At 46.7% G+C, this 14,704-nt stretch overlaps 1 protein-coding gene and 1 long non-coding RNA gene across 3 annotated transcripts in view; one reads left to right on the forward strand and one right to left on the reverse strand.

Moving 5' to 3' along the window:
- Nucleotides 1-6,032, reverse strand: part of GRIP1 (glutamate receptor interacting protein 1) — a 658,587-nt gene extending 652,555 nt beyond the window's left edge. For both annotated transcript variants that reach the window (XM_072843166.1, XM_072843164.1), the window contains exon 1: nucleotides 5,872-6,032. In XM_072843166.1, coding sequence (XP_072699267.1) covers nucleotides 5,872-5,929 — 58 coding nt within the window. In that variant the 5' untranslated portion in view covers nucleotides 5,930-6,032. The remainder of the gene's footprint in view (nucleotides 1-5,871) is intronic.
- Nucleotides 6,033-7,110: 1,078 nt separating this feature from the next.
- On the forward strand, nucleotides 7,111-9,047 carry LOC140642136 (uncharacterized). The gene is made up of 3 exons (XR_012038685.1): nucleotides 7,111-7,762; nucleotides 7,868-8,201; nucleotides 8,754-9,047. It is a non-coding gene; the product is annotated as an uncharacterized lncRNA (long non-coding RNA).
- Nucleotides 9,048-14,704: the final 5,657 nt, after the last annotated feature.

The following is a 14,704-nucleotide window of genomic DNA, read 5'->3' on the forward strand; positions in this document are numbered from 1 at the left end:
TTCCCCACGTTATGGGGAAGGGCATAGTCATATTCTACACTCCATGTGCATGGTCAAAGCCCACAATCTAGCCCCTTAAGAAGCCAACAGTGGTTCCTGACATATTCTATTCTATGATGCTTTGGAGCATGCCATGCCCATTGCATGAAATCTCTACCCTCACATCCCAGCCCAACCTTCTATGTTCCTCTCCTGCCTTCAAGTCTTTTAACACTTCCTCTGTAGCACCTCCTCAGCACAGTCAATCCCTCTTCTCTGCTCCCTCAGCACTAATCTTTCCAGAAGAGAAGCTGTATTGAGTTCTTCGTCAGATCCATAACTCTCTAACTATAGATATATAATAATCTCCTTGAACATGGGAACCCTGATTTTCTCATCACAGCAGTTAGTGGTAAATAAAAGTTTGCTAAACGTATGAAAAAAGTGGCCTTAAGAGCTTCTTCATCTTTGTGTCAGCCAGACTAGGACATATATCAGTGACCTCGCCTTCATAACGTTCTCTGTTTTAGTACATTTACATACTAAATGTACTAAAATGTACGTTTAGTACATTTTCACAAAATGCTGGGCTTTTTTCTTTTATTAGTTTATGAAGTTTTTAAAGAATACAAAGTCATCATTTCTTCAGCAGGACACCTTGAGGTGTTAAGTCGACAGATCTGTATCAAGATATCATACAAATAATGAGTTGCTATTACTGAGCCTGGCACTATATGAAAGGTGCTGTCATACATAAATTCCACATTTGTTCATTCATTTAGTCCTCCCATGAGGTAGATGTTATTTGCCCTCATCTTCAAGAAGAGAATACAAGAGGTCTGAGAACTTAAAAGATCACAGAGCTAGAAGTGCCGAAGAGATTTAAACCCACTGTTGTTCAACTTCTAGTACCTTCTTGTCCACCACTGTGCTGGGTGGGAGCTAAGGAATCCATCTAGGATACTAACCACGTCATCACATTCTTTTCAACACCTGATTTGCTGCTTAAAGTTTAATCACTGTTGAAATGAAAGGCGGTAAGAAATTTGGTCAGGTGCATTTTAATCAGCATATATAGTTAAAAAACAATAAATTTCCCATAAAACTGACAGCACTGTTTGGTCACTGACATGCCTAAACGAGCAGGTTTCTTGAATAAGGACATTTGTATTGATAGGTTTTTCTAATTCTATTAGGAAACCCTTGAATTTATGAAGCAATACACTTTAATAAGAGATAAAACAAGAGATTCAAACCCAGGTTTTGCTTTTGCATTTGAATAATCATTTGGTTAGATATGTTACTTTGGATTACTATTACTTTCTTATTTATATTACTTAACTATTATCATAATTTAAGTAAAAATAAGCTGATCAGATCCTAAGTTCCTAAACCATCAGCCATCATGCAACATTTAATATAACAGTCTTTAAAACTATGATATCCTTTTCCAGTTTAAGTTGATACTTCTTTTTCTTGGTGGAAAAAAAACCAATCGGGTTACTGCAGAAGAAAGCATTATCTGAAGTCCCTTTGTCTGGCTACTGGGCCTTCTAATAGATAGCTAGGCTGAGAGTTCAGATGGATGGCTTTAATTAAATAAAATGTTGGCAAAAGAGCAAATGCACAATGGCTATTAACAATACAGTGGTTTCCCCGATCATTGCAGTGAGGGAAAATACCGAATTCTTGTTAATTCTTGCCTTCATGGCAAATACTCTTTGAAAAAGAATGAAAACTATGCAATTTGAGATATATATATATATATATATATATATATATATATATATATATATATAGAATCATTGGTGGGGAAAGTCATTCACTTAAATGACTATCTTTAAGTGCAGTCAAACAATTGTCCTTAAAAATATGTTGACATTTCAATCCTTCTTGTTAGAGTTTAATAAATCTATCTGGTTAGTTTGTCAAATGTCCAAAATATACTTTGGAAGCTTTGTCCCACTAAACTAAAAATTCTTCTGACAAATTCTTGATGAAAGATTTAGTGTCAGTTTATTAGATGCAAAAAATCCATGTTTTATATAAGTGTCTGTGTGTGTTATGTATGTATACATATATAATGCTAAAAATTTCATGTCAAAAAATGTAACTTAACTTCTTTTTTTGAAGTAGCTCTTCAGAAAATGGTGCCCTAAGTCTTGGCTTTATAACTTCAGGCATTTTTTTTTCATTCTGTGAGCATCAGTTTCTTCATCTGTCAGGGGAAATAATAATACCTACCTTAAAGGCATGCGGTAAGGATTGTACCAAATAATGCATGTTAAGTGTCCAACACCATGCCCAACACATAGCATTCTCTCCATGCATTTTGATTTCTTCTCTTTTCCCCACAGCACTCCCCAGCCAAAAGTCAAATTTCAAACTGGAATTTTTGATAAGTAGGTTGTATAGAATAAGGTCACCAAATCTCCTTGAGGTATGGAAAGTGAAATGGACCAAAGATATAATAATAATGCACACCACTTAAGCCCCCTGTGCTTTCTCATAGATATTTTGTAAAAATTAAGTTCTTTGTATCTTAAGAGATCCAAATACTCAGTCAACAAAACAGAAGCCAAATCCCAGACATGATAATTTCTACAGAAGTCCAAAAGGAAGTTCTCAAGTTTACCTGTATACCTCCAAAACTTAAGAACAGAAACACAAGGAGGAAGGGAGCTATATATAAAATGTATACGTTCCTCCCTGATGAAGACACACACACACACATACACATGCGAACATTTACTAAGCAAAGCCACAGAAATCAGAAGGGAAGCTACAAGGCAAAGGAAACATCATTAATTACTAAGACTTTCCTTAACAGTCATATTTCTATTACACATGAGAAACCAATAAGCAGATTAAAACAACTAATACATTACTTAATTCAAGTGGGTTATTAAATAGTTTTCAGTATCATTTCTCTTCTCCTAAAACATTTACCCAAAAGTGTATTAGATGACTTCTGAATGGATTGGGTGTATCAGCTCAAGCAGAAAACCCGGGGAGGGGAAAGACAGAGAAATGTGTCCTGAATTTTAATAGTATGTCATTGTACATGGGTGCATCTTAACATGTCATTGTAGAAGTGACTGCATTAACTGCAACAACCCATATGTTACGGTTTCTCTGCTCAGCATCGCATGCAGTAGCAATAGTTCACTCAACATCATCTTGACAGAAGCCTTCAAGATGAACCCAAGTTATGAATGCTGTGTAGGTATGGCATGAAATCCTATAGATTGGTCAAGTCTCTCTTAGTATGTGATAATACTAAGAAGGCAGTTTCCCTAAATCTTTGAGTTGAGATTAGCATTTTTTAAAAAAGAATAATGCTAAGAAATAGTTGTTCAAATATGTGGTCCTTAAAGAAGCTAGCAGTCTGTATTAAACTTAATTAAATTAAACTTAATTTGCATTAAGTTTCAGGAAGAGATTTAGCTAAACAAAATCTACATGAAAAAATGTTATGCTAGAGTAGTCTCCGTAACAGGTTTTACAATGCTTAACTGTAAATTGCAGTTGCGGGGAGAGAGGGATGTGGAAAAAGCAATGGTTGTATGAGCACAACCAACCTTAGAATCTAATGATATTAGAAATCAGCATTTTGGCCAATGTGATCCCCAGACAAAATTTAAAATGTACTTGTTCCCTTTATGTTCATTATTTTCCTGACCAACCTGATGGTTCAATATATTTGTTTATATGTAAAGAGAACTAATTCAATACTATTTGAATCCTTTAAAGTCATAAATTCCAAGGTGGGTGGGGGGGACTAAATACAAGCTGATTACAAATGCAAATAGAAAACATTGCTCATTACACTAATACCCTCCAAAATACAAGCCAATTATAAGCAGTGTCCTTTGACACATGCATTAAAAATCATGTAGTCAGCTCAATCAATTTAAATATGTACGGATATATGTGCACTCACAAGTAACTGAGACACAAAAACCAGGTAGGAGATTTTAAAAGAAACAAATCACATATATTTGTGCATTCCCAACGAATCAAGACCTCGACAAGAAATGCCACAATTAAATCCGAAACAATACTAATCAGAAAAGCATCACATGATATGAGCAAGAAGAAATCCTTAAGGTGTAAAAAGACACCAAGTCATAAACATCCCTATTTCTCCTATGGGAGAAGATAAAGTGGAATACGCAATTTCTGCCTCAGATTTCTATGTTCTGGAGGAAATTCAGTCTTCTCTGCACCAAGCAGATTAGGCGATCATCTTGCAAAGTTACCATATATTTCTAAAAGACATACAAGTACATTTTGTCACAATCCAAAAATCTACCCATTTCAGCATTCGGATAAAACTTGTCGGCGGTACTGCAGTGGTTTTTTAGCAAACAGGCCCAGTTAGCGCCAAGTCCATGGTGACATCTAGTTGACAGGACAGACCCTCGGTGTTTGACAGAGTGCTTTCATTTAGTGCTTTTACCTGGTTATGAATTATTGGTACCGCTCTTTGCAACCTGGAAGATGATATGACTTACGAAAGGGAAAAGCAAGGGTAACTCTAAAGCAGGGGCAGCCTTTTGAGTGGGTAAACCTAAGGTCACCTGCCAGGAAAGGGCGCTGGAAAATGAATGCACGTACCCAATAAGGAAGTGGTTAAAAAGGGATGAATTCCCTGAGTCATTAAACACGACATAAACCAAAGACAGGTTGTGCCACCTAGAGAAAAACTGGAAATCGTACATTGGCTCTTCAGCAGTCAGCAGGATTTCAAACGCCCTGAAACTTTTGGCATGCCCAGTAACCCAACCACCCTCCACACCAACCCATCAAGCTGCTGGATTCAAGCTCCCCTTGACAACCCTGCCTTCTCCACACACCAGATTTGCCGCCTCCTGCTTTCCTCACCCCCCACCCACCCACCCACCCACCAGGCACCCACCCAGCAGGCACCATTTAACCTCGGCATCGACTGTTGCCACAGCCCATGCAGACCCAGCATCCTGAAACACAGCCAATTCTAAAGCATTTTTCCTCGAAGCCAGGGCCAGCTCGGGTGGGAGGAGCGGGGGTGGGCGCGGGGGTGATCAACCCTGGTGGATCCAGCCGGCCGAGGTGCCCCCGGAGGCCAGCGCAGCCCGGGCGCACAGCTCCCGAGCCCCCCCAGCCCACCCGGGGGTGCCGTGGGGGAGGTTCTGGTGCCCTCGGCGCATCGCCCGCAGGGTACGAGCTGCCTCCCTGGCCAAGCTCTGCAGCATCCCGGCAGCACGGCGTGACCCGACGGCCCCGAGCCCGGCAGGTGCAGGCGGCCTCCAACTTTCCTGCGGTCGCGTCACCTGGAGGCGGCGGCGCGCCCAGCTCGGTCTGCGGGGCGGGGGCACCCGAGGTCCTCCCGCAGCGCCTTCACCCAAGGAACCAGACACTGACTACGAAAAGCCCGCAGTCCTGCGGAATCAACTTGACAGCGGGGACTGCGCCAGGGCATAAGTCACCCCGGGCCCCCGCGCCCCCCGCGCGCCCCCGCGCCCCCCGCTCAGTCTCCGGCAACTTCGGGCGCAGCAGCCCCGCCGAAGCCCTGCCGGAGGCCGCGGGAGGAGGAAAGTTTGAAAAGTCACTTAAAACCCCGCAGGACCCCCCCGGCACCCACCCGTCGGCAGGCGCGCGGGGCTCCACGTGCGAGCCGCCCCGGGACGCCGGGTGCCCTCCACGCCCCCGTCTCCGCCCGAGCCCCCGCTGCCCCCGCGGCGCCCTCCCCGCCCCCCAAATCCCGCCACTCGGCGCCTCGCCCCCCCGCGGCCCCGGAGGGCGCCCCTCCCCCGCGGCCGGGCAGGTCGGGGCGCGGGGGGAGGGGCGGGGCGGCCGCGGCCCGGACCCCGCTCCCGCTCCCGCTCCCGCCGCCCGCCGCCCGCTCACCTCGCTCCTGCTCCTCCGCCTGCAGGCAGATGGGGATGTTCTTCTTCCAGCCCGGCATGGTGTCCGCCCGCCGGCTCGCGCTCGGGCTCGCTCTCCCGGCTCCGGGGCTCGGCGGGGCTCAGGGGCTCAGGGGCTCAGGGGCTCAGCGGGGCCGGGGCGCCCAGGCGGCTCCCGGGCACATCCAGGCGGCGCCGGGCGGCGGCTCCGAGGCCGGGCTGGCGGCGGCGGCGGCGGCGTGCGCGGGAGGCCGGGCCGGGCCGGGCGGGGCGGGGCGGGGGCGGGGGCGGGGGCGGCGCGCAGGCCGAGCGGCGGACGGCGGAGCCCCGGGGGCGGGGGCGGGCGCGGGCGCGGGCGGGGGGCGCGGGCCGGGCGGGGGTTGGGGGCTCGCGCCGCCGCCTCGCCCCTCCTCCTCCGCCTCCGCCTCCGCCTCCGCCTCCTTCCCCTTCCTTGTCTCTCCGCCACCAGCAGGTGGGACCCGGGCCGCCGCCGCCGCCGCCGCACAAAGCTCGGCAGGACTGAGGCTGCGGGCTCCCCGGGCGCCGGGCGGCCGAGCCTCCCCCGAGACGCGCGCGGGGCTGCGGGGGGCGGGGGCGCGGGCGGGGGCGCGGGCGGGGGCGCGGGCGGGAGGGGCGGGGGCAGGGGGAAGGGGCGCTCACTGCCTGCGCGCCCGGGGCCGCCCGCCTGCCGCCAGGTACCGCGCCGAGCTGGCACCGAGCCGCGGGTGCGGAGCCCTCGCCGCCCTCCCCGCCCTCCCCGGCCTCCCCGGCCCGCACCCCCTCCCCGGCCGCACCCCCTCCCCGCACCTCCTCCCCCTCCCCGGCCCCGCTCCCTGGCCCGCACCCCCTCCCCCTCCCCGGCCCCCTCTCCCTGGCCCCGCACCCCCTCCCCGGCCCCCATCCATGGCCCGCACCCCCTCCCCCTCCCCAGCACCCGCCCCGGCCCCGCACCCCCTCCCCGGCCCCCATCCATGGCCCGCACCCCCTCCCCCTCCCCAGCACCCCCCCCCCGGCCCCGCACCCCCTCCCCGGTCCTCCTCCCTGGCCCGCACCCCCGCCCCCTCCCCAGGTCCCCCCCCCCGGCCCCGCACCCCCTCCCCGGCCCTCACCCCCTCCCTGCCCCCATCTCTGGCCCGCATCCCCTCCCCCTCCCCCTCCCCGGCCCTCCTCCCTTCCCGGCCCCCCTCCCCGGTCCTGGCCCGCACCCCCTCCCACCCCCACCCCCGCCCCGAGGGGAGGCTCCGCCGCCCCGGATTCGCTAACTTCGCCCTCAACTAAGGGGAAGAGCAACTTTGGGGATGGCCGCGCCGCCCCCAGAAACCGTCTCCCGGCGGAGCGGGCAGGGCGTGAGCGCAGAACCTCTTTTGTCTCCGATGAAGCCAGGGGACCCGGGCTAAGGGGTCAGTCCCGTCCCCAACAACAGCAAGGGTCTCCCGACCAGGTTTTAGGGTCAGTCGCTGCCCGTGGTCACAGTAGGACAGCGGCGCTGTATCGGGGTGGACAGCAGCCTGGAAGGTACCCCCCGGGGCGGGGGGGGGCTGGTGATGTCCCGGGACATCCTGGGAAGGGCTCCTGACAGCCTTCAGGATGACACTGGGCGACTGTCGGCCCTGTGGGGCTGTGACCCCCGACTGCCGCCCCCTGGGGTGGGGACCTGGCTGCATGACACCCACATCTTCACCTCCAAAAAGACAAAAAGAAAGCCCAGAAAGATAGGATCTTTTTTTTCCCCTTGCCCCTGCATAATCAGACTTATCAGGCTGCAATGTTTGCTCCTGCCACTGCCCCTTTGGCCGGGGAGGGGGCGGGGGGCAGCTGTCATTCCAGAACTGACCAGCTGCCAATGACAAGTGGCAGCTCTCCTAAGGAGAGGCCCAGGCCCAGGAGCTGGAAAGGTAAAGGACTTGAGGGGCTGGAGGGAGGGAGGGAGGGTGGGGCCCAAGCCTCCCAGGGGGTTATCCATAGAAATCCAGTCTGAGCTGCTCAAATCTCCATTCCAGACTCTTGGAGAAGTAAAATCCAGAAAAATCAATGCGAACGTCACACCTGCTGCTCTTAATGGTTCGCCCTCTGTCCTGAAACAAACAAGACTCCTTGGCTGCTTTGGACTGAATCTTGTTTCAGGATCCAGTCCCGTTTCCCGCCCCCCACCCCACCCCAGGTCTTATGGAGAGAAAGGGGTTTATCACTGATTTCCCCAAAGGAACCGGCCAAGGCCAGCTACAACCAGGATGTGTATATGGCAGAGATCTAGGTTTTGACGACATGGAAACGACCACAACATTGGCTGTACTTGCTTTCTGTTTTAATGGCATCTTATGGAGCGTCTTATAGGTATGTAGCTGTTCTAACAACATAACCCAGAAGACCTGTACGAAGGTGTGGATTGAGTCATGCTTGTATAATTACCTCACAGTCAGGGGTGCAGTTGTCCTCCTAGGATTTGTCTAGGATAAGTGATGGATTATAGTAGATAAGGAATTCCCGCTCACAACTGTTAAAATGATAGTATTTTAACTCAGAGACACAAAATTCCTGCTCTGCGTTAGACTCTGGGCTAAGGCTTGAGATACAGGACAAAAATTACAGTTTAGTAGTGGAAGATCAATTTAATACATTCTACTGTGTGTGAGGGCCAGATACTATTTACAGATTGTACAACTGAGATTGGTGAAGAAACTTTTTTTTTAAATAAATTTATTTTTATTGGGGTGAAGAAACTCTTAAGGATGGCTTCCTATGCACCCCGCCTCAAAGTACATATCGTCCAAACAGTTGTTCATCAATATCCAATGTCTGGTGTCTTCTTTGTATGTACATGTAAGTCATCAGTTAGGCTCTAAGCTCAATGAGGGGCAAATCCGGCTTATCCCTTTGTATTCCCAGATCCAGAGACAGTAAGTGCTTGTCAGTGATGGTTGATGGTGACGGTGTTTAACCTCACTTGGGCTACGTCTAGCACATCACCCCATGCCCCCAATAAATCCTTTTCGTCACTGAGATCACTTGCTAATATCAAACCAGAAAAAAATAAAAATCTAAATCATTTAAAACTTAGTTCCATTGTCTGAAGTCATCTCATATTCCAAGCGTTCTATATAAAAATCCGTTCCAAGGAAATTGTAGTGCTAGTGGGACCTTTATGAGGAAGATGCCCACCAGCCAGTAGGATATGAGCTGTAGTATTTTTCTCCTTCATTAAATTTGAAAATCAATGCCTCTTAAAGACTGCAATTACAATGCAATGTCTGTTTCTAGACATCAATTCACTTACATTAAGACATTGTGGGAGTGCCTGGCTGGCTCAGTTGGTAGAGCATGTGACCCTCAATCTCAGAGTCTTGAGTTCAAGTCCCACATTGGGTGTGGAGCCTATTATAGAAAAAGAATTTTGTGCTCCTTTTTTTAAAAAAAAAAATTTATTTATTTATTTGAGAGTAAAAGATAGCAAATGGGAGGCAGGAAGAGGGAGAAGCAGGCTCCTCAGTGAGCAGGGAACCCCATAGTGAGGCTCGATCCCGGCACCCCAGGATCATGACCTGAGCCCAAAGCAGATGCCCCCCCAACTGAGCCATGCAGGCGCTCTGTGCTCCTTTTTTTTCTTTTTTTTTTTTTAATTTTTATTTATTTATGATAGGCACACAGTGAGAGAGAGAGAGGCAGAGACACAGGCAGAGGGAGAAGCAGGCTCCATGCACCAGGAGCCTGATGTGGGATTTGATCCTGGGTCTCCAGGATCGCGCCCTGGGCCAAAGGCAGGCGCTAAACCGCTGCGCCACACAGGGATCCCTCTGTGCTCCTTTTTTGAGGATAAATCTGCCCAACCAAGTTATCAGTGCAGTTTGAATGGGTTTACAGTCTGGGTTTACAGAACTCGGTTTATTTTTTTTCCAAAGATTTTATCAATTTATTTATTGAGAGAGAAATAGAGCGTGCACGTGCACAAGCAAGGGGGGATTGCTGCAGAGCAGAGGGAGAGAGCAAATCCCCAGCAGACTCCACACTGAGTGGGGAACCCAATGGGGGGGGTTTGATCCCAAGACCCCAAGATCATGACCTGAGCTGAAAGCAGAGCCAGAAGCTCAAGCGTCCGAGCCACCCAGGCTCCCCCAGAATTCAGTTTAATTTAATTGTTTTACTTTAATTAATTATTTTACTTTAATTGTTTTAGTTAGTGTGCATAGTTGATTGTACAGGCCACACAACACATTTCTAAACTGGGTCTCACTTTGCTTACTTTTCTGTTTACAATCTTCAAAATAAAATGAAGATGTGTTCTCTTACTACTAGTACCTCCCTCACCTGCTAGAAAAGAGAAAAAGACCTGTAAACCCAAAGCTTTAATTTTAGTATTTGATCACCTTTTCAAGCTTATTTGGATCCACTCAGGCCGTTAAAGAATTGAAAGTGTGTGTGACAGAACGAGCAGCTTCCCTTTCATTTCCTTTGTGCTCTGACAAGTGAGCTTCCCAGCCTCCTGGGCCTTCACTCTAACAGAGTGTTATGACTTCTTGGGACTGAATTTCATGAGTGTGAGGAGTCCCCTGGGAGATGTAAAATCCCAGCTGTTATTTTGGATTTGCTCTAGGGCCTAAAAACATCGACAATATATTTTTTTTAATCGTGCATTGACTTTTACAAACACACACATGGCATACTAAGCAGCCACCTGAAAGTTTCAACACCGCTAACTGAAAACCAGCACTTCTTTTCTATTGCATGCAGTGAATTTGAAGACTCTTTTTAACACCTGAAATGCACTTCGAGTGGATACCCATGGAGTCTTTTAGATGTTGTTAACTCCCTTTTAGCTGCAAAACCCTTTTCAACATTTAAAATGAAAGAAGTTTCCTTAGATGGTTTATCTTCTTGGGGGAAGAAAAAGAGCAGAAAGCAAACAGAATGAATCCAAGTGTTGTTTTTTTTTTAACTTTAAAAATCTTCGGTTAGGGGGTGCCTGGGTGGCTCAGTGGTTGAGCATCTGCCTTGGCTCAGGGTGTGATCCTGGGGTCCCAGGGTCGAGTCCCGTGTTGGGCTCCCGGCATGGAGCCTGCTTCTCCCTCTGCCTGTGTCTCTGCCTCTCTATCTCTCTGTGTCTGTCATGAATAAATAAAAATAAAAATCTTTTAAAAAATTTAAAAATAAAATAAAATCTTCAGTTAGGGGAACATCACTGGGGAAAGGGAAAACATGGGAGAGGAATCTCTAACATGAATAATTTAAGTAAGGCATGTGTGAAAGCAAAAAAAAAAAAAAAAAGGTCATCTAAGAAAAATAGGGTGTGTTTTAAAATGACAGTACTGGGCAAAAAAGTTGGAGTCAGAGAAACAACAGTGGTTTTATGTTTCAATTTGACTAGGCTATGAGGTGCCCAGGTACTTTAGCCAAACATTATTCTAGGTATTTCTGGAAGGGTGTTTTTGGGTGAGGTTAACATTTAAATCAGTAGCCTGAGTAAAGCAGATTGCTCTCCCTAATGTGGGTGGCCCTCATCCAACCAGTTGAAGGTCTGAATAGAACAAAAAAGCCTGACTCTTCTCAGAGTGAGAGAGAATTCCTCCATCTAGCTGCCTTTGAACTAGGACATCAGCTTTTCCCTGCCTTTGGACGGAAACTGAAACATCGCCTCATCCTGGGTCTCAAGGCTGCGAGCCTTTGACTGGGAACCACACCACTGAATCTCTTGGGTCTCAGGCCTTGGGCTTCAGAAAAGAACTAAAACAGCAGCTCTCCTGGGTTGCCAGCTTGTGGACTGCAAATCATGGGACTTGTCAGCCTCCATAATCACATGAGCCACTTCAGGAGACCAAAGCTCTTTACACACACACACACACACACACACACACACACACACACACCCTATTGGTCCTCTATCTTCTAGAAACCTAATACAGAGACCTCTCCAAACCCTGCCTTCACCATACACTAGCTTTCTAACTCTGGGCAATTTAACCCCATTCTGTGTTCCCTCCTGTTTGAAATGTAACACCTATATGGAGACATATGAGCCAATATAGGTAAAGCACTTAGCACAATACCTGGCAGGCAGTTAATTATAGTTGGAAAAAATATTAATGTGTGAAAAAAAAAAAAAGTTATGCAGAGCAGACTCTTGGGTTTCACAGGCCTGGCCTCAAAAAATACTAGAACTGGGCAGCCTGGGTGGCTCAGTGGTTTAGCGCCACTTTCAGCCCAGGGTGTGACCCTGGAGACCCGGGATCGAGTCCCACGTCAGGCTCCCTACATGGAGCCTGCTTCTCCCTCTGCCTTTGTCTCTGCCTCTCTCTCTCTGTGTGTGTCTCATGAATAAATAAATAAAATCTTTTAAAAAAATACTAGAACTCCCTAAAACTGTATGCAAAATTGTGTGTGTGTGTTTATGACTCTCCCTCCCTCGCCATACACGCCTACACATACACACTTGAGGATACAAGAAAGTCTACAGTCTTCGTTAAGTTCTCAAAGGAATGCCTCATCCAAAAAAAAGAAAAGTCCCTGATGAGAATGAAAAGAAGGTTCCATAATATATAATTAATTTCTAGTTTTGCTAACTAAAAGTAGTAATCCAAGAGATTTACCTTCCTAAATTAGCTTTAAGATTACTGACAAAGTTCCAGCTTTCTCCTTCCCTTTGCACCCAAACTTTGCAAAGTCATCTATACTGCTGACACCCAAGTTTTCAACTCTGATTCATTCCTAAATTAACTGCAGTTTCTCTCTGCAAAAGGCATTATCATCATTTCAGGCCCCTGGGGCGAAAATCTGAGGAACATTTTGACTCAATCCCAAATCCCCAATTGGTTACCAAGTTCTTTCAAATCTACCTTTGAAAGTATTCTGGAATCTCTCTCCTTCCTTTCCATGAAACCTGCCCTGATTCATGCCTGTATCATCTCTCACCTGGGCCATATCAGTAGCCTCCCCGGATTCACTTCTTCAGCCTGTCCTTACTCCAAACCACACCCCTGCCAACCTTGTTGTTATGTTTCCATCTTAGTAAAATGATGACAAGTTATCTTTCTTCCATCTCAAATCTTCCAACAATTCCTCATACCTACTTCATTTGTCTTCAGCTACAATGCTCCACACCAATGCCTGCCCTTCTTTCCCTCCCTCACTTGTTGAGTTGCCCCAATACCCCCCTTGCACTCCCTCTACCTTTCACTATTTTCATCCCCTGAACATACCATAATGCTTCCAAACTTTCATAACTTTGCTCATTAAAACCAAGATGGGTTGAGTGCCTGAGGCCAGGAGACGTTGTCTTGAAACTAATAGGTATCGTAGTCAGAATATGAATCCAGGGATGTTGGGTTCCAGAGTTTATCTTTCCACTCCATGCTAAACCATCCACTTTTATTTCTTTCCCAAACCATACTGTTTCCATCTTTCGAGTCCTATTCATACCCTACCTCTCCTTTGCATCTATATTTCTCTCATCTCCTCAACCCCCCTGCACTACTATATCTTCCTGTTTATAGTATTTAATTGCAACTTATGTGTAAGTCTGATCTATCCTATTACACACTAAGTTTTTACGGGAAAGCCTGTGCTAAACAAGCCAATTCTGAAATAAAATCGTTTAGGTTCAAATCCGTCTGTACGATCCTGGGCAGCCACTTGCTTATCCCTGCTTTGTTTCCTTATCTATAAAATACAGATATTAACAAGGCAAATCGCATATCATTGTTGAGTGGATTTAAATGTGTTTGTGCACATCAAGCACTTAGACCAGGGCCTGGCTCACAGGAAGAAGCTAGTAGATTTTACATATTATTATCACAGAGCCAGGAGTCTTCTGCTTCTTGACATTGCCACAGGCATCAAGCATTACTTGTTATAGTGTGTGCTCAATAGAAGCTTGCTGAAGGCATGAATATTAAGAACAGTTTTCATTTCCTAAATACATATCCAATGATCATGAAGACACGGCCCGTAAATATGCTAGTGATGGATGATTTTACCTAGCTTAATTCAACAAGGCTTGATGATGGTTCAGAAAGCAACCTTTTAGGTCAGGATAGAGAGCAGTCATTTTTATTAGTAGTATCAATATTAGTATTATGAACAAGAGCAAAAATGACTAAATAGAGTTCTAGACATAAATAAGCATTTCATCAAGGAAATTAAATAGATGGTTCCTACCTTCATAAAAAAAAGTTTCTAATAATGAATTCAGGTTTAGCCCCTTGAGTATCTAAAAAATTAGAACAGTGAAGTGATTAAGGAAGCTGACTTCAGAGGGAAAAATTAAGGTAGCTAGCTAGCTACCTCTAGGATAGATTGGCTAAGCAATGACTGAGAGCTTTCTGGTTGACATTCACAGGATCAGTAAAGGTGTAAGTACTAAAAAGGAAAAGGAATTACTTACCATGTTGACGGGTGATAAATAAAAATAAAGGAAGAAATGAAAGGAAAGGATAGATTGGCCAAGAGGCAAGATTTAACCTGTATGTACAGTAGGTGAATAGGGAAAACCATTGGTTAGGCAACACAGTGTGCCCACATATTCTCCTGATTAGCATACAGATGGATACAACCATTTTGGAAAGCAATTTGGCAACATATAGGGCGTGCAAACTGCATGTCATTTTACCTAGTTATGCTGTTTTTAGGACTCTCTCTTAAGGAAACTATGAAAGACGTAGCCAAAGATATTCAGAGATGCATGGCATATCTTTATTTATGATGGCGAAAAACTGAAGAGGTCCTAAATGTCCCATAATAGGGAATTGTTTACATAAATTATACCAACTATTGTAAAGCCCTTAAATATCATGAATTTAAAAGACAACAGTAAATTCTCATGATATAGAGTTCAGGGGAACAAAAGGAGT

This window comes from Canis lupus, chromosome 11, assembly GCF_048164855.1.
Source record: "Canis lupus baileyi chromosome 11, mCanLup2.hap1, whole genome shotgun sequence".
Classification (NCBI taxonomy): Eukaryota; Metazoa; Chordata; class Mammalia; order Carnivora; family Canidae; genus Canis; species Canis lupus.